Source organism: Lathamus discolor, chromosome 5 (genome assembly GCF_037157495.1).
Source record: "Lathamus discolor isolate bLatDis1 chromosome 5, bLatDis1.hap1, whole genome shotgun sequence".
NCBI classification, from domain to species: domain Eukaryota; kingdom Metazoa; phylum Chordata; class Aves; order Psittaciformes; family Psittacidae; genus Lathamus; species Lathamus discolor.
Genome location: NC_088888.1, coordinates 86,391,803 through 86,412,103, shown reverse-complemented (window position 1 = coordinate 86,412,103; position 20,301 = coordinate 86,391,803). Strand labels below are relative to the sequence as shown.

Genomic DNA, 20,301 nt, shown 5'->3' with positions numbered 1-20,301 from the left:
TATCACTTCAGACTGCTTGAGAAGATTGTTGTCTTGGCAAAGTGAATCATAAGATTTCCTAGGCTTTTTATTGCTTCCACTTCCAGACTTTGCATATTTAGAAAGATTTTTTTCAGTCTCCATATTCTGGACAGTAAGTTGTACAACAGATAAGAAAGAAATGTGTATTGCTGTAAAACTGGTAACAGCAGTGGGCCAGTGTTAACTGAGCACAAAGTAAAAAATATCTAATATTACCATTAGCTGTACTTTCATTTTACTGACACATAATGTTCACCACAGGATTGTTCTAAACTGATAATAGATAATAATACTTAGGGAATAAATGGCAAGCCAGCTATACAACTCACTAAGCTCAAAATGTCCTGAAATGTTCTTAATGGCAGGATTCAACTGGACTTTAAGACACCTGAACTTAGCTATCCACACATACATGTCTACTGATGTGCTAGGTATCCCTGTAAAGTCTATTTATATATTCAGATATAACATCTTAAGGTGTCCTAAACACAGCATGTAGGACACAGGATCTGTGCCTTTTCTGGCAGCTGGAGGTAAAGTAGGATATTATAGGGCATCCTAAATGGCATCAGCAAGGAAACATGGCTGGCTGAAGCAAGCCACTCCTCATCACTGTCAAGTGATGACACAATTCCAAGTTGTAAGGGTGCAAGTCAGGTGACAAATTACAGGCACTAGTGCATCTGAGATGCATCCCACTTGACTTCCAGCTATTGTGCCAGAGGGCGGAGGTCTCCCATTAATCTTGTTTGATATCTGCCAGCTCTATAAACCATCTTAGTGCCTTACAGCATCTCTTACGGCACCAGACAATTATATTTAGGCAATTGAATCAAGTCCTAAATATCAAAAAACAGCAGGGAGACAAGAGAAAATTCTTAATCACCAGTTGATTCCCCTCTGTAGAGCCAACAGCCAGCTGACATAGTAGCTTAACTTTCCACCTTCTTCATACCATTCAGGCAACATTAAGACACGACAGGGCAAAGGAACTTACCTATCCTCTTCCTTCTCTTTCCCCAGTAATTTCTTCATGTAAGCTGTTCTGGTTTATATGAAGCCAACATATAACTCAAATTATGTTTCCAGGCTATTAAAAATTCAGCTGTGATCAGCTGTGGAGTCTGTTAAATCTTTTGCCTAATACCAGTATTCCACATGATATATCTTCATCACTTAGCTTGTTCCCCCATTTCTCACATACTAACACCTATATTTAATCTCATCTTAACTACTTGCATTAAAAGTAAACCCTAAAGCCACATACAGTTCCTTTCCAGATGCTGCTGTTGAATTATTTCCCTATGGTTTTCACCTAACATTCCACCAATGTCCTCCGGCGCTTCAGTCCACACATCTTATGCACTCAAAGCCTTTAAACTTTTTTCTCCAAGAAACTCATAAACTAACACCTTTATTCCCATACAAAACAGCTAACATCTGTGGACAAAAAAAAACAAAAAAACAAAACCCCACAAAAAACCAAAACAACCCCCCCCCAAAAAAAAACCCAAAAAAAACCCAAGCAAAGAAGAAATGTCTACCCAGCAGAGATTTTTTTTTACCAATGCACCTTTTAGCAGCTTTTGCATGTAATAAATCTGGGTTTGTTTTGTTTTGTTTTGCAAAAGCTGTTGAGAATCACTGTCATAAATGTATTTAATCCAAATAAAAAACTAAAATGTAATATAACACTTGGAGTAACTCATTCATTTACATCAAACCATAAATCTCCATTTAACAAGGGAATTATCTAAAAATAGTATCAGCTGGCATTTTGGCAGTAATTAGAATTTCCTTCTTATAACCTGGCAGCATCTTTTACATCCTTTGCAACATTAGAATTTTGTACCAAACTACGATGGAATCTTCACCATCAATTATTATGTCTAACCCAGTAAAAGTCTGTGAAGTCATCAACTGATTACTTCCAACTCTGATACCTAAAGACTGAAAAGCAACCCTTATAACTTTCTCTAAAAATATTTTCCTGAAAAGTGAATCATGCATTTATCAGGTTTGTGATTCCTTTGGAGTGAAAGATTGATTAAAAGACTAGATAGTCAGAAGAACAACATCTGTATCTGGTTTGTACTCCCATATTTCATAAACTCTTTATTATTCATTAAAACTTATGTCACTATCAACATATTACAAAATAGAAGAAACTTTTATCTCCACTGCACTACTTAAAGTGTGTGCACAATTTTGACATTTCTGCCCCAAAAGGGCTATACAACTGTACATTAATACAGCAGTAATAAAATATTTCCCTTTTGCTGAAAAGAAAAATGCTGAATTAGCTTTACTAGTATTTAGCACAGTATGAAAGCCTGATTTTGATCATGGAGCTAAAGGCCTCATATTACATGCTCTTATCTCAGAAATTCCAGATCAGCCAACAGAGCAACATTTCTCAGAATTTCAATATCCTGATGAGCTTTTCAAGTGACAGAAGATGGATGGATTAGATAACCAGAGAGAACTCTCTCCTATAAATTTGTGCCTGACAGCTTTTTATTCCCATTCTTAAAATTAATATTTTTACATTCCAATATTTTCTGAGGTTAATTGATGAGCCTTACTGACTGCATAGTATTTCATTACACTGTATGTCAGGGTCCACATATGCATTGTGATGTGCATTGGCACACACTGTAAGGTGGTACACATTCCCCAGCAAGTTCACAATACCACACACCATCTTCAATACACATTTCTCTTTCACACTTCATCTATCTTTTAAAATATACATTTTGGGGAAAAGAAGTATGCTAAAGAAAATATTTAACTTTTGTTAAATGAATGAGAAGCTAAACAACGGAATTCAACACAGCCTGAAATACTAAATAACTACTTTTCCGCAGTCCCCCACTGTTTCTTTAAACATAACTTCTTCCACATTTGACACATCAAAGGATCTCAATAACCTTCAATTCCTAAAATTTCAGAGAATCATCACCTTGGTTAAACACCTCGAATATTTATGTTGTGAAAGAGCAGAGGTGACAAGAACTCATTTCAGCTTTATCTCTGGACTTGTACCTACACTGCACCAGTTTCTTACTGTGTGATATTCACATAGAAACTGAAATTCAAACACATACTTACATAAACAAGCAAATCTTCCAACCCAGATACTGCAAGAATTGGAGCTACCTTTTTCCTCTGAAACACCGAAAAAGGTCCTGTCATTAAAATGGAGAGAAAATAAGTGCAACTTCATTCTAGGTACCCAGCATTCCAACTTCAAGCCAAGTCTAAGTGAAAAAATAAAAACTTGTACTTCAAGCCACTATAGACACAACTGTTACTGCTATCTATTAGCCACCTTGTCAGACAGTTTAAATATACAGAATTTGATTACTAAGGAGCAGTAAGTATTCTGCTTTATGAAAACTTCTATGTTTGACCAACTGGTAAGTCTTACAGTAGTCTTAATAAGGCACTGTAAGACTTCCTTACCCAAACTAGAGCTAGAAGATCCACAAACTGTAAATGAAATCCTTATTAAAACCTGAGATAAATCCATTCATTTCAATAGGAATTAAATTTGGATCTAATTGATCTCGGGCAGTTCACTTTATCTTCGCTCTCAGCCAAGGCAATGAGAAAACAAATTACGAAGAATGATCTCAGATGTATGTATTTTAAAATGATGATTTGACACATGGGGTGTCTGAAATTAAATCTCGTTCCTTGAACTGGCAAGAGAGGAAATGAACATCACTGTGCCCATATGTAGGCTTTGAAGGAGGTGGAGGTGGGACAAGTCAAAACGGGATCTCACCAAAAAACAGATGTTGGGTCTGAGTAGAAATTTCCTGTGCATTTTTTTAATTCCCAAATTTGCAGAGCAAGATCTGTAAAATCCTTTACAACATTTCCAGCTGTATTATAAACTTCTAAACCCACATTATAATCCCAGTATAGCATAAATCTGTATCAACTAAAAAGCTCCTGTTATCTTTCCACTATTTATGATCCAGTGACACAAAAGAACTAAAAACCAGTGACTCTATTTAGGTATAACTTACACTTTATTATCAGCCTCTTAACTTCTAACATCCTGTTTGGCACCCTTAGCAAACCAAATACCTAGCCTTTTTGGACTTTCTCTCTTCAACACTTTATCCACCAACGTTCTTGAGCTCTTATTTTGCAGCATAAAGGATACCTGGCTGAATAAATTGGCATGAGTCTAGTGAATGGATCTTCCAAAGGAGAAACTCCTCTTGACTTCAAAGAAAATTTTGGAAGGATCTCAGCACTGAACTATCTCTACTCTGATTAAATTTAGTGGGAGTGTGTTTTTGTATTTTATTTATGACCTTCCATGTCAGCATGTATCAAATATCATTTATCATCTCCAAAGTCATAAAGATACAGCATGCTGATACAAACTTAGTTTATAATTTAGTTCTCAATTATAGTTAATCATTTCTACTTTATTTTTATATATAACTTTGTAAGTTTTACATCAAGAAATGTTGCATGAGAACCTGCAACAAAAGAAAAAAAGCCCCATTCTTGTGACGCATTTGTTGAGAAAAAGATCCATCAATTCAGCTTTGCACTGACAAAGCCTCTATAGAGGAATATAAAGGGCTGGAAATCAGGAATTTCAGTCTCTTAGTGACCAGATATTTAGTTTTCAAATACACACATAAATGTAAATGAAACAAATGAAAACCAACATAAAATATAAATACTCTGGAAGCCCATGATGAAAACACAGATGAGGTTAAGTATGGTGGGTAAAGGAGAGGGTGGAGGGGAAGAATACAAGATCTTTGCCCCATGCAATTAATACACTTTCTCTATACTGATCTCATTAAATATCTATAAATAATGTCATCTTTTAAAAAAGTCAAGAAATAAGAATTCTGCAATATAAAGTTCAGGACATGTACCTTCTTTTTTCTCTATTAAAAATACATATTATATGCAATTTTCAACAGATAAAAAAGAATGTAAATTATAATTATTCTAATATTATAATTATTATTCTTGCATACAGTGTCACAATAAATTAATACATTTGCAATACTGCTGACAGCAAATTTTATAATACTTCTTATACTAAACAAATTAAATTAAAAAAGGAAAATAGCCTAAATATTTATTTAAAGGTGAACTGCAAATATGAATTCATTCCTGGAATGTATAATTACATGGAGATAAAAATAATGTGAAAATATAGTATGCCTCAAATCAGTTAGCTATACCCCTGAGGTGTAGCTAAATACTCAAATAAAACATACATGACTTCTCCCAGTTAGCACAATACTACATGCTTCATTTTTTACGCCATAATTCAAATCAAAACAACCATCAAATACAGAAGTGGTTAAGACGAGAAGACTGTGGCTTTTATTATTCTTTAGTTACTTTAAAAATACATTTGAGAGGCTTCAGGCATATGTTTAAAACATGACAGTATATTGCAAATAGTATATTCAAACTGCAAAAGCATGACACTTGTGTGCATCTCTTGATCCACAAGTGTCATGCAGTGAGGAGATGTGGGAACCTTAGGCTGTGTGTTTTAGGTCTGGATATTTAGGCATGTAGCATATAAATCATTGCAACCTAGGCACTGAAAACAAAAGCTATCTGTATAAATTAGATGACCCAAGCTTTTGTTCATTATTATACATATTTAGCATGTAAAATTTGTGTTCCTCTCCAGTGATAAAACTGACAACAATGTACACTATGATTTCCAACGATAATATACCAAACAAGTGTTAATAATTCTGGGTATTGCATCCATATGACAGTCTCAATCTGCGACAGAAATCCTACAGGATAACAGAGCACACATTAGCATTATTTAGATAGATTTATGCCTCCTAGAGCCACAGCCATATCTGGGCGAGCAAGAGACTAGAGTTTTATTTTTTTTTACTTAATTTTTACTTAATTTTGCTCTCCTTGTAGTAGGTGTAGGAAGCCCTTACCATACCATGTAACTCCTAATATGCCATACATAACTAGTGGTTCATTAAAACCCAGGGTCTAAGAGAAAGATGCTTATGACTTAGCTATGTTTAGCCATTACAATTCTTGCAGAGTAGAGCAGGATGCACTGATTTAAAGTGGCAGAAGATGAATATCCACACTGAAGGTGGCACAATGATCTTAACTAATTCTATTTTTTCCAAAGTATTGTAAGCCATGCAATGTAATTAACAACTGGAACTGTCTTCTGTTTCCCAACAACTAAGTAACTAGTCCCTATTCCTTAATACACAAAATTTAAAAATCCAATCATTTTCACTACGATGGAAACCACATCATATAGTCCTTTTTCTAAACATAAATCATATAGGTTACTCACCCTCAGAATTTTGCTTATTTTATCTTTATTAAAGAATGTCACCACTTGATACTTAGCTTTTAGATTTATACTCTGTATTTAATAGACAAATTATAAGCATTTGTTTGTGTGGGGCAACATATTCCTTTATTTTAAGCAGCTCTTTCCTCTTCTTCCCTCGCTGCCTGCCCAGGTCTTAACACTAGATATCAAACAGAACAGTTATTTTACATTTCACCTCCATTTTCCTGACCATTCCAGTGGTGCAAGGCCTAACTTGTCCCAGCTGCAATTCAATCTTGAACATGGCTAACCAAAACCGAACAAGCCTCAGATACAGTGTTTTGCAACAGCAACATTTCCCTGTTTGACTGGAAATACTTGATCTGACGTATCCAAGGACTTGATTTGACTCTTTTAACAGCTATACTGTATTGGCAGCTTGTAGTTTTCCCATGCACAGCTACAGATTGGGCAAAGAAGAGATTCAGAGCGGCCCTGCAAAGAAGGACTTGGGGGTGCCGGTCAACGAGAAAATGAACATGAGCCGGCAGTGTGCGCTCGCATCCCAGAAAGCCAGCCGTATCCTGGGCTGCATCAAAAGGAGTGTGACCAGCAGGTCGAAGGAGGTGATCCTGCCCCTCTACTCTGCTCTTGTGAGACCTCACCTGGAGTATTGTGTGCAGTTCTGGTGTCCTCAACATGGACATGGAACTGTTAGAACAAGTCCAGAGGAGGGCCACGAGGATGATCAGGGGACTGGAGCACCTCCCGTATGAAGACAGGCTGAGGAAGTTGGGGCTGTTCAGCCTGGAGAAGAGAAGGCTGCGTGGAGACCTAATAGCAGCCTTCCAGTATCTGAAGGGGGCCTATAGGGATGCTGGGGAGGGACTCTTCATCAGGGACTGTAGTGACAGGACAAGGGGTAACGGGTTCAAACTTAAACAGGGGAAGTTTAGATTGGATATAAGGAGGAAATTCTTTCCTGTTAGGGTGGCAAGGCACTGGAATGGGTTGCCCAGGGAGGTTGTAAGTGTTCCATCCCTGGCAGTGTTCAAGGCCAGGTTGGATGAAGCCTTGGGTGGGATGGTTTAGTGTGAGGTGTCCCTGCCTATAGCAGGCGGGTTGGAACTAGATGATGTTGAGGTCCTTTCCAACCCTAACTATTCTATGATTCTATGACTTGTGAGTATTCCAAGGTTATTCCCTTCTTCAGTCATTTCTGATATTGTCACAGTTTCGAGTTTGGGTTATTAGTCTCAAAGCACCTTTGAATTTCATCCCAGTCTTTTACACCACTTCTTCAATCATCCAGCTCTTCCCTGCTGTGTTCTTAGCCTATTCCTAATGCGTTAAAATTGCATTTTAACCTACATGAAAACATAACATTAAGTCTGTAGGATGAGACCAATGTCAGTTTCTCTTAGGCCATTCCTCCTTCCAGTCAGAAGGCTCCTGCTAAGCCAGAGGACAACCAGCAGCAGCAATCAACAGAGAGCCTTACTCCCTGTTGTTCAGCCTGAGGATTTTATAAAACAGAACACAAAGTACACTGCAAATTTCAGTCAAGTGCTATGAGTCACCATTAGCAGCAATCTTGATCACTGCGGATATCTTCCTAGGACTGCAACATCTACTGCCACCACTTTCTTAGGCAGATCCTAGCACATTTTACAGTTCTGATATAAACCCATGTCTTTAACAAATTCTCACGTAGCTATAGCTCCTATTTAGTAAAATTAAGCAGACCTTTAATTTTAATAAGATGTATTTATAAAAACAGTATATGCTGTGCTAATGTTAAGAGAATGAAGCAGAACTTTCATATGAAACAAAAGATGGTATTTCTGAAGCAAACAAAACTAACAAATTAGAAAATTTAATAAAATGAAGATAATGGAACACCACATGCCTGTTGTGGTAACTATTAAGGTATTCAATAATTTTTTGTAATACAGACTAGTCCAAATAAGAGTGAAATATACATTACCAAATTCTACTAATAGATACTAGAAAATCCTGCTTACTTCCTATCTAGCCATTGTTTTTCACCTCTCCTTTTCCGTACTTCACTCCTCAAGCAACCCTATGTTTTAAAATCAAATAAAGCTGTAAAAATACTACAGAATTGTTGGCTAAATTAAACAGGGAAATTAAAGGAAAGCAAAGATATCCCACTACTCACTCTAGTACCTATTGTTTTGCCTTCAATACAGCTCCAAGTGGTTAATCCTGGACCTTTACAAATTAGTCAGCACAGCATATAATCAAATTTTTATATATTTTGGATTTTCAAAACCAAATTGAACTATTTCAGTTTTACAAGTGTCCTGGTAGCAACATTCTAGTAACATTTTACTTTGTGTTAACAAAAACAAAACAACAACAAAAAAAAAAAAAAAAAAATATTAAAAACTCCTGAAAAGATTTCAGCAAGAAAAATCAACACCTTATTTCCATAAGCCATGAAAGCTGGGAAACTCTTCTTGGGAAACTGGGAAATGTGGGAAACACTTCTGGGAAACCTTTCTTACACCTTAAGTCACTTCCCCCATTTTATTTGTTAGTATACCCACATAAATGTGATTACAGTGGTGTCCCCGTAACTGGTCAAATACATTGGTCAAAATAAACAAAAAACCCCACTTTTAACAACCACCACTTGAGCAAATATGGTTTGTAGATCACACAAAGAAGAACAAGTATTTTCTTGAACAGGATTGGCACAGAATGCACTCAACCATAAGGAAAACCTCTATGGGCTGTTTAAGCATCCATGTGAGAAAAATGGAAATTTGAACATATTAATGCAAAATAAAGAAAATTATTAAAACCCTCCAATAAAAATCACAGCAAGGCAATGCAGAAGCAAATGTTAAAACATTAACAGTGTCCAACTCTGGACTTGATTAGTGTCAATGAGCTCAGCAGACTGTGCGATCACATCAGTGTGCACAGGGAAGGTAAGCAGCAAATTCTCCTGTTTGCTGTTTACTGAGGAAGACCTCTTTCTGTATGCTTGGAATAAGAAAAATGGTTGTGAAAACGAAAGAGCACTCCAGAAATGAAGTAAAGGTTACAGACATCCACTACAATAAAAAACCTTTTATTTACTATTTTTGGTGAAGATATTATCGCTTGTCTTTGACTTCAAACTCTCTCTGTTGCAAAAAGCCCTTGAAACTTACAGCAAATGATGCACCAAAATGTAGCAAGGGCAAGTGAAGAGGTTCTAATGCTTTGCTTCATGCCAGTACACAAAAGTCTTTTCATTCTGTTTCTCTTTAAAGCAAGAAAATATTCTTCCACTTTTACAGAAATAACTGAATGAATTATGCTCTGGTTTTTTTTTTTTTCTCCAAAATTCAGTGCTGGATAGGCACTATTCTCAAGGAACTGTGACAGCTAAAAGCTGTATGGTGCTTACCTATACAAAGCTCTGTGCTTACAACAGTATTGCTTTGGGTATTCCATATATGTAGCTTTTGAAATATCAAGCTCAGATCATCTAAAGCAAAATTATAATGCTGTGAGCTTTCATGGCACTCAGAACATTATAGTTTTCATTATTTCCCTACCTCTGAAGTTACACTCCTCTCTAATAATTAAATTTCACTTCCAGATGGTGCAGAAAAATGGAAGATGTAGTTCTGGTATATCTGAAAGGTGGGAAAAAAACCCCAAAAGAGAACAAGGAGTGCATTTTTGAAGATGTGAATTTTAAGTCAATGTTGTAGGCTTGCCTCATGATTTTTAATGTTTGAAGCACCAACTGATTAGTGGAATTAGACTCAGAATGAATGACAGTTCAGACACAATATGCCCGAACAGTAAGTGTGCTGTTATAGCAAAAGTAATGTCATGCTCATAATTATTTCCTTGTAGAATTACCTCCTTGCTTGAGTTAATCACATTGATCTCCTTCTCCAGGTTTATGCAGCCTCTACCTAAAAGCCACTGGTAGCTTTCCCTTTCCTTCATTTCTTTTCTTCCAAAGCCACGATTAGGACAGTCATGGCCTATGGTCTTCATTTGGAGGCCTGCCTACATGCCTCCTCATCAAACTTCCTCTCCCACTCCCTGCTATCTCCAGTCACTCTTCACACGTGTTCACAGCGGACAGATAGGAGGCTGCACAACCACCTTCACTCATTCATGACAGTCCCTGGCCAAAAGGAGGGTGCAGCTGCTCCAGAGGAGCCAATAGCTCTGCCTCCACACTTTTAGAGCTGTAGCAACTCTCCACCCGACAGCAGATGGGCCTATCACACTTGTTAGGGCCGTACAAACACCGAACAGCCTGGGCGATACTGTGGCCTCACCAAAACGTGTGTCACCCCACAGGTTTATGACTTTTCACACAGTAAATTCCAACAGGTGGAGGGGACCACAGCGCCACCGGAGATGCCCACCTGTGTCTGCACTACCAGTTCAGATGGTTTTAAATCAGCCGTATTCTGAAACTGACCAGGAAAGACGCAGAAACTGGTGTGTGGGGATCCGAACCCCACCGCTCCGTGACGCCCTCACACCCTGCGGCGAGGGCCGGGAAGGGGCAGAGAGCCGGCCCGCGCAGGGGGCAGCAGGGACGGGCGTACGTGCGTGAAGGGCGTGGCGGCGGCCCCCCGCGCCCCGCGGGCCCCGGCTTCCCCCTGGCGGCGGCCGCGCCCCGCAGGGCCGGCACCGTTCCATCCCTTCACCCCGCCCGGCGGTACCTGCCCGCGGTGCGGAGACGCAGGCGGCTGCGGGGCTTGCTCCCCGATCCACAGCTGCTCCTTGAGGAGGTGCTGGTAGCTGAGGCAGTGCTTCAGCGCTGACGGCACGGTGCCCATGGCGCGGCAGCGGGCCCTCGCTGGCAGCCCGAAAAGCCAGCCGCAAGGTCGCTCTTCGGGCCGCCGCGGCCCCCGCCGCAGCCGCTGGCTGCAGCCTGGCCCCGAGCAGCGCCTGTGATTGGCGGAGCGAGGGAGCCCTCGGCGCCGGTACCGCAGCCGCGCCTCCCCCCCACAGCACGGGCGCTGCGACAACCGCCGCCTCAGCCCTAAGAGCGGGCGGCTGCGGCGGACCCCAGCGGCGGGGGTCAGCCTGCCCGGAGGCGGCGGCGGGCCTGTAGCCTCGCCTCACCTCCGCCTCCTCACGGCCCGGCAGAGAAGCCCCGGCAGTGACTGACCGCCGGTAGTGCGGGTTTGGGCAGCGCCAGAGCAGCGTGCCATTGCGGGGAGGGGTGGAGGAGAAACCTCCGAGGGGGCCCGGCGGGCCCCGGGGAAAAGGGGCGCAGCCTGGGCTTTCAATGCTTCTGGCAGAAGGCTTGAGTGGGAAGAGAGGAGCAAGGAGAAGGGTCAGAGCTGCTTCGAGGCCAAACGCGCTTGACCTGTTTGGGGTCCCGGGACTGAGAATGATGCAGAATAAAGGCTGCCGTGCGCGCTCGGCCTTTCAAGTGGCAGCAGGTCTTTGTTAAGAGGCTTTATGCACATGTTTGCATTTATGTCTTTCATTTGGGTAGCAGAAACTTAGAACGTAGCAAACAGAGTACTTTTCAGGTTTTTGACAGCTCTGTCAGAAGCAGCAGATTGTGTTTTGTCATCTTCAGCATTCAGTGTGTCAGCCAACTTTCCAGACCAGTCTCAAGTGAAATACAGTATGCACTGGAAATAGTTTACGAATCATTCCTTTTCTGGGATATCAGGAAGCTTTTGTTAAATTCAGTAACCTTTCCTTCTGTCATTTGCTGCAAAAGATTATCAGGTTTACAGCCGAATCCTGTTTCAGTCGTTCTCAGGTAGACATGATGCTCTCAAAGTGCTTTTTTCTGCTGCTGTTTCACATTTCAAGCTCACTGTTCTGTGCATCCAAACCCCTCCCTGTTTTTGAGTGTCATTGTAAAGCAAAACTGGGTGTTGATGGATTGGCTGGGAAATTTGGTTTTTTTCAGGGATAATTACAGCTCTTCTGAAATAAAATATTTAAAATACAACTTTAAAATTAATTTTGAAATAACACTGGTGGGCATCTCTGCAATTTCAAATCTGGCCACAGAAAAGTGCCAGGGGGTTTTTCTATTGACTGCAGTCTGAGGCAGTTAGTATCTTTTCTGCCTTCTTCCAGTAAAATATTTGTGGATTCAAATTTCTTATATTTTCACAGTTCAAAATCCCACTGAGTTTCCATTAAATGCTGATTCCAGGTACTTACTTTGGTCTTGTTACCTGTAGAGCTAAGGATAAAACGCACATAAGGATAAAAGGCTGCCTAAAAAATCAAACCTTACTCTTTTTGTCTCCCAGTGAAAGTTTATCTGTATTTTATACATGTGAAGAGAAAAGCACTTTATTGAGGTAAATAATTTCATTTTGCACTTTTCTGTATGTTTCACAGCAAGCTGGAAATAGGGTGAAAAATGCAATCACGAGAAAGAGTATGTCTGCGTCTAAAGTATACCTCTCCTACCTACCCAACCTGTTCTCGTTACTCCAGTACTGAAGTCAAACTTCATAGTGCCTTTAATTACAAATGCCTCTGAAGTTATCTTCATTATAAACCTCTACAACTAGTTTAGCTGTCAAAATGCCATCTTCTCCACATAAGATGTCAAAATGCCATCTTCTCCCTTCTAATAGTAGTGTTGCTTCTTAGTCATTGTTGTTGCAAACATAACTATGAAACGCACTGCCAGAATTGAATGACATTTTTGCAGGGCTTAAAGGTTCAGTGTGTTCTTCCAGCCTAAGTATACTGTGAGCATTTTTTTGGACACAAAGCTGCTTTAAGACTCAAAGTGACATCGCGTGTGCTGAAAAAGAGCATCTTTTTCTGAAATCGCAGTGTTGTTGGGCAGAGAAGGAACACATAACAATGATACATTATAAAGCAATCCCAAATAAACTGGGTTCTTATGCAACAGGTTCTCTCTTCTTTTTTTTTTTTTCTGTTGTACCTCTCATTCTTCCTGAAATCGGAATTTGTTTCTCACCCTTGCCAATTCAGCACTGAATGCTTCAACTAGTGTTTCTAGTTCCATGTAAGCAGTTGTTTCAAGAGATGTATAAACAAAACACATTCATCTTGGATGAAGATGTTTCTTGGGAGAAGTACATGGTAATTTATCTACTGAAAAAAGCACTGTGTGTTAAAAGCTTCAGAGCTAAGCCAAACTGTTATTCCTAAACAAGAGTCACATAGGATAGCACAGCGTGGAAGTAGCTCCAAGAAGACTTCCATGCGTCTCAGGCAGGCATAATCATGCCGATACTGTTTTTACTCACAGGAGCTACAAAGCTTACTCCACCCCCCTGTGTGAGTTAACATGAAAGTAGATACGGTACAATAGGCTGTTTAACCTTGTCTACTTTCAGTGGTACTACCAATATATATACAGGCAGAAGCATTTGCAAAATTGTGAAGAATAACAAGAGACTTCTGACAGACGTTTCTGTAACAGCACATGGGCCTCTTGTGGTCTGGACCTTTATATGTCCTGTGCTGTTCCTTATTTTGATTCTTCATATTTTTTGTTCAACAATGGCATTTTGGAAATTCAGTTTATGAGAACACATGGACAGACTCAGATGTGTTTAGTGCTACATCAGGATAGTGAATAGAAATTTCATGACTGGCTTTTAGCTTTCCATCTGTCTTTTAAAAGTATTTCTTATTCTGATACTCATATGGATTTATCATTGTCATTGGCTTACACTGTATTCTGGTCAAGGGTTTTAAAATATCTATTTAAAGGAATGCTTTTCACTAAATAATCTCTTTATGCCACCAAGCCAACCAGATGGAGAGAACAGGCAAATTTGTTTAATACACACAGAAACTTCAAATATTACCATGAGCGATGTTTCTGTATTCCTTATTGTTCCCATGCAATTACACAGGTAGTTGGCAGTCAGATCATTAGGAGTGGAAACATCAAGCTGTTGGATTTCCTGCAGTGTGACACAAAACCTTGGCCAAGAAAGGCATGGTAAAAATAGGTTGGTCATTTACAAGCATCTAAAAGAAAATAAAAAAGTTGTTTAAAGAATGATTTGATGACAGCAAGAAGGACAGAATCAGAAGCAAGGGAGCTATTCATACTGCTGATAATCATAAGTGCCAAACTGGCAAGCAGCCAGGGTGCCTACTAGGCAGGGATCAAAGACACATATGGTAAGTCTCAAACAACAAATAAGCCATAGAATTCTGGCAAGCATTGCAGGAATAATATGCTCCAGCCCTGACAAAGAAGATGAAGGCTAAAGAAAAAACAATGGGGCTACCAATAGTGGATCATACCTGTGGGAAAGCAAAGCTTTCATCATTTCGGTTTTACTGGAGAAAAATGCAGATAACTTCTCACATATGTTAGGTCTGATTGATCTAAATTGATGGGAAGTGTAACACAATGTTAGAAAAGATTCTTTACAGTTGTGGCAGTAAATCAGTGTTCCATTAGCAGTGGCATCATTCAGAGACAGCATTCTTCAGAGAGTTAGTAATAGATTTACTTTGCCAAAGTAAGACTATACCCCAGGTGATAGACACCTGGCATTTGAAACAGACACAACCAAGAATAAAGTCCAAGTTACGTCTTACCAGATGTTAGATCCTGTTCTTTTCTATTCTTTCACTAATTCAGTGAGATGGCAGGTTTTTTGCCAGCTAGATCACAAAGTAAAACACACAAACAAAAAAATCAACACCTTTTATTTTCATACCACTAGGCAACATGAAATAGGAAAAGAAGGAAACTGTGAGCGTAGAACTAGTTTCATAATTGCAACAGTTATACACCTATACACAGAGTCATAAAAAGAAGGGATGTATCATAAGCTATTTTGCATTTACAAAGGGTACTGCCTTTTGCACTGGCAAGAATGGTAATCTTTAGCCCTTTGGGTGATCTCCAAAGTCCCAGCACTACATAGCTACTTAAAATTTGTATGAAGCATATCAAAACCAGCAGAGAACTGTAGCAGAAAGTGCTTATTTTCCATCTGAGATATTTCCATAACTGACAGAAATGCTGATGAGCCAAATATGTCCCATGTATGACTCTGTTGTTTAGATGGTAATTTCTTCATCTCAGTGACCTGACCTACCACTCAGCATTATCAGTGGTAAAGGAGAAACTATGAGCCAATTCCTGAATAAATTTTCAAGGTGCTATTATTATATTTAAGAAAATATTTCCTTTTCAGAGGAAGTGGTTGGCTCACTGTTACACAGACTTTCTCTGTTTTCAGTCAGAGATGTTTCCATCTCTGTTTTCCACATAAACGCAGTTTGTATCTCCCTCTTCTCTCCACCCAGTCTTTTCTGCCAATACATACTGATGTGATTTCTTACATGGATTATAAGGTGCAATATGCAGTAACCTCTGATTTCCTTCCTCCTTCTTATGTTATTAAGAGCCAACAAAATAGTATTGATTGTCAGTGGGGCCAGTTTTCTTGCTCTTGCAAACAGGTGACCCCTTTACATCATGTAGTACAAAAAGAAACTATAAATCATCCTTAGGAAACATTTTCTGAATAAGGAGATTCTGGGACAAATTTTGCGCTGTATCTGTTTCTTCTCAAGTAAAGAACATTTATCAAACGTTAGCCAAAGCACCACAAAATAACCACCTGACACGTGTACCTGCAGTGCATTCTGGGGATAGTGCTTTCCAAACAGGAAAAGAGAATTAAAGAAGACCTGCACCTTTTCTATGTTCTCTTATGGAGAGCATTTCTTCTAATTTATTTTAAACATGTATTTTACTATCAAATGAACCATATTCTAATGCATACATTTGTCCCCCTGATGACTACAGAGAGCCTAGGGTAACTACTCAGGTGTAGATTGTTACATAAGCTACATTTACTCAAATGAGTTCCACAATAGCTAATATTATTGTCCATTACATTGTCAGTGCATTCAACTCTATACCTGATTGCTACCTGTGCAGACAAGGAAAGTCTCATGCCAGCAGACTTAGCAAACTTATTGCTGGTTTCAGAAAAAGTCACAAAGGAAGCTAAAAGTGGACTGAAAGGGAGGATACAAATGAAGTGCAATCTACAAATATGAATGTATAATTTCATTGTATACTGCAGAAAATTTTTATCTGTTAAAGCTTATGCAGTAATAGCTTTGAGGCAGGTAGATAGAGATAACTAGCAAGTGTGTCCCTCCAGCAGAGGAGAATGCAGTTTCAGCATTAAGGGGAAGGGAAGAAGATGGAGTGGAACTGGAGTGTTTCTGAGAAGCCAAGATAGTCCAAGGAACTGTGTTTTTACACAAGGAAATCGCAATAGAAATCGATAAATTGCTGACTTGCTTGTTGTTGATTTTATTATAAACCCTAGGATCTAATGTATTAATATATAATATGCAATTTCTTTACCTCAAGCATTTTCAGCAAGTAAAAATGAATTGTTATCTAATGAAGCACAAGTATATGTAAATGGTATGAATCCAAAAGTTGGATTTTGCTGGGTTTTTTTTTTGTTTGTTTTGTTTTTTTTTTTTTTTTTTGTTTTGTTTTGTTCTTATAATAACTGCCTTAATGTACAAAAACTATCTTGTGGGCATACTGGGAACAACTTTGGTATTTTTTTAGGCATTTGCCATATAACTGTCCCTCAAAAATTAATTGGGATACTCATCTGCTATGTGCCTGTCATTGACTTGTTCCAGAGCAACAGTAACAGCTTAAATTCTAGTATAATGACCTATCTCTGCTAATAGATATTTTTTGTTTCTTCTGTCACCAACATTACTCAACCTAGGACCAAAAATAAATGGAGAAGTCTTCTGGTGCAGTATAAACTTGCCTCATTTGGTAACCAAACTGTAAAAAAGGCAGAAGTATTACTGAGCAGACAAAGGAAAGTTTTGGTTGCGCGTAAAGGATGTACTTGCCAAGGCAGTCTGCTCATGTTTATTATGGCAATTTGATGTTTTTTAAATTACTTTATATTATTTTGCCTAAATAAAGCATAATTAAAATGCATATCCACAATAACTGAATGCAGTTGTTAAACCATCAACACAACAAAAGCTTTTGGACAAAATACTACTAAATAATGAAAAATAAATTGAAATAGTATGTAATGTGGAATAAAAACAAATATCATACACAACATAATACAAAGCCATCTGAGATCATCAAGTAAATGTGTGGATCATTTAGTTCCCCATTTCTGTTTGTATTTAACTTCAGAGTCAGACTGCAGTTTTCAGCTGTGACCTGTGATTTAAAATCCTCTTTGGTAGCATGCACAGGACAGGACAAAGGATTGCGGTTTGGCTTCAATAGCAAAGACTGAACCAATGGATGCTGTATCTCTAGAGGAAAGGCTGACATAGGAAATACTGGAATGGTATTGACATTCAGAGATTCCCTTTTCAGCGTAATGGTAGCAGCGTCAAGATAAAGTAAAACACTTGGAAAAACTAGGGCTTTTACATCTTCTTTCTCTATCTCCATCACTAATACAAGATGTAGTTACATAAAAATTCTTGTGCACTTCTTTGTGTTACAGTTGCAGTATAAGCACTTTAACGAGTTGGACCTTTACATTAAAATACCGATGCCATATAGTAAAGCAGAACATGTTATTGTTGTTACATTTAGGGACCCACAGTGTCACAATATTCTGTGAAAGATATAACAAGAATGTCATTTGCAGTATCAGCCGTTCCATTCTGCCTTTAATGATTTCTTTCCTAAATTTAAAACACAATTCACCTCCAAAGCAGATAATTATATACTGAGACAAGAAGCGATTTGTTTCAGATAGATCAGTAGATCTAGGGGTTTTAAGGCTGTCCTGGGTTCAGTTATGTGTGTCAGTTTGTAGAATTCTGTGACAACACAAGAATTAGCAATTTTCTTGAGAAAATTCACAGCTTTCTCATGTTTCTCAATGCAAAGAATGGCTTTAAAATGTGACAGTGTGGTCCTATTTAGCAGCTCACTGGGTTTTTTTCATAGCAGTTCGTATGGTGCTGTGTTTTGGACTTGTGATGAAAAGTGTTGATAACACACCCAGGTTTTAGCTATTGCTGAGCAGCATCAAAGCCTTCTCTGTTTCTCACCATGTCCTCACAGTGAGCGGGCTAGGGGTGCACATGCATATGGGAGGGCATTCACCAGGACAGCTGACCTCAGCTGACCAAAAGGATATCTCATACCATATGATGTTGTGCTCAGCATAAAAAGATGGGGAAAATAAGGAGAAAGAGGGTGACATTCAGGATTACTGTGCTCATCTTTCTGAGTAACTTCCTAAGTTACATGTGATGGAGCACTGCTTTTCTGGAGATGGCTGAACACCTGCCTGACAGTGGGGAGTAGCAAGTGAATTCCTTATTTTGCTTTGCTTATGCACACAGCTTGGCTTTACCTATGAAACTGTCTTTATCTCAACACATGAGTTTTCTCACTTTTACCCTTCTGATTCTCTTTCCCATTCCACTGGGGACAGGTGAGTGAGTGGCTGTGAGGGGCTGAGCTGCCTACTGGGCTTAACCCACAGCAAACAGATACCCAGTCTATCTGTGCCTGTGCGTGCAACTAGAATGTATTGAGTTCTGTCTGGGGTCGGATGAGGAGCAAGTGGAATGTCTGTGGGTACGAATCAAGGGGCAGACTGGCACGGGTGATACAGTTGTGGGGGTCTATTACAGACCTCCTGATCAGGACGAAGGAGTTGATGAGGCTTTCTACAGGCAACTGGAAGTAGCCTCGCGACTACATGCCTTAGTCGTCGTGGGGGACTTTAACTACCCTGATATTTGCTGGAAGACTCACACAGCCAGTCATTCACAGTCTAGGAGGTTCCTTGAGTGCATTGATGATAATTTCTTAATGCAAATGGTGGACGTACCAACTAGGAGAGCAGCGCTGCTAGATTTAGTACTCGCCAACAAGGAGGGTTTGGTCGAAGTGGTGACGGTCAATGGCAGCCTTGGCTGCAGTGACCATGAGATGGTGGAGTTTAGGATCCTGTGTGGGAGGAATAGAATACCTAGCAAAGCCACAGTTCTGGATTTCCGAAGGGCCAACTTTGGCCTCTTCAGTCAACTGCTAAGGGAAGTCTCATGGGAAAGTGTACTAGGCGGTAAAGGGGCTCAAGATAGTTGGTTAGCATTCAAGGACCGCTTCTTCCAAGCTCAGGATCGGAGCGTCCCAATGAGTAGGAAATCAAGTAAGGGATCTAGGAGACCGGCGTGGTTAAACAAGGAGCTGCTGGGCAAACTCAAGTGGAAAAGGAGAATCTATGGATTATGTAAGGAGGGGCTGGCCGCTTGGGAGGAATATAGGACAGTTGTTAGAGGATGTAGGGAGGCAATTAGGACAGCTAAGGCCTCCTTGGAACTCAATCTTGCTAGTCGGGTTAAAGACAATAGAAAGGGCTTCTTCAAATACATAGCAAATAAAACTAACACAAGAGGCAATATAGGCCCACTGCTGAACGAAGTGGGTACCCTGGAGACAGAGGATATAAAGAAGGCAGAGGTGCTGAATGCCTTCTTTGCCTCTGTCTTTACTCCTGCAGACTCTCCCCGAGGGCCCCGGATTTCTATGGCCCCAGAAGGAGTCAGGACAAAGGAGGAGTTTGCTTTGGTAGATGAGGATTGGGTTAGGGATCAGCTATGCAGACTGGACATCTGTAAATCGATGGGTCCGGATGGAATGCACCCACGGGTGCTGAGGGAGCTGGCGGAGGTCATTGCTAGGCCACTCTCCATCATCTTTGGTAAGTTGTGGGAAACGGGCGAGGTGCCTGAGCATTGGCGGATGGCAAAGGTCACACCAATCTATAAGAAGGGCAAGAAGGAGGACCCGGGTAATTATAGACCGGTCAGCCTTACCTCCATCCCTGGAAAGATGATGGAACAACTTATTCTTGACTCCATCACTAGGCATATCAAGGATGAGGGGGTCATTAAGAACAGCCAACATGGTTTTATGAGGGGGAAGTCAT

At 39.8% G+C, this 20,301-nt stretch overlaps 1 protein-coding gene across 6 annotated transcripts in view; it reads right to left on the bottom strand.

Moving 5' to 3' along the window:
- HMGCLL1 (3-hydroxy-3-methylglutaryl-CoA lyase like 1) overlaps positions 1 to 11,322 on the bottom strand; it is an 81,555-nt gene extending 70,233 nt beyond the window's left edge. For 5 of the 6 annotated variants that reach the window (XM_065679158.1, XM_065679157.1, XM_065679160.1 and 2 more), the window contains exon 1: positions 11,059 to 11,273. In XM_065679158.1, coding sequence (XP_065535230.1) covers positions 11,059 to 11,175 — 117 coding nt within the window. In that variant the 5' untranslated portion in view covers positions 11,176 to 11,273. Of the gene's footprint in view, positions 1 to 3,132; positions 3,210 to 11,058 lie in introns of all 6 variants that reach the window. The other variant, XM_065679161.1, reaches the window with a different exon arrangement.
- Positions 11,323 to 20,301: the final 8,979 nt, after the last annotated feature.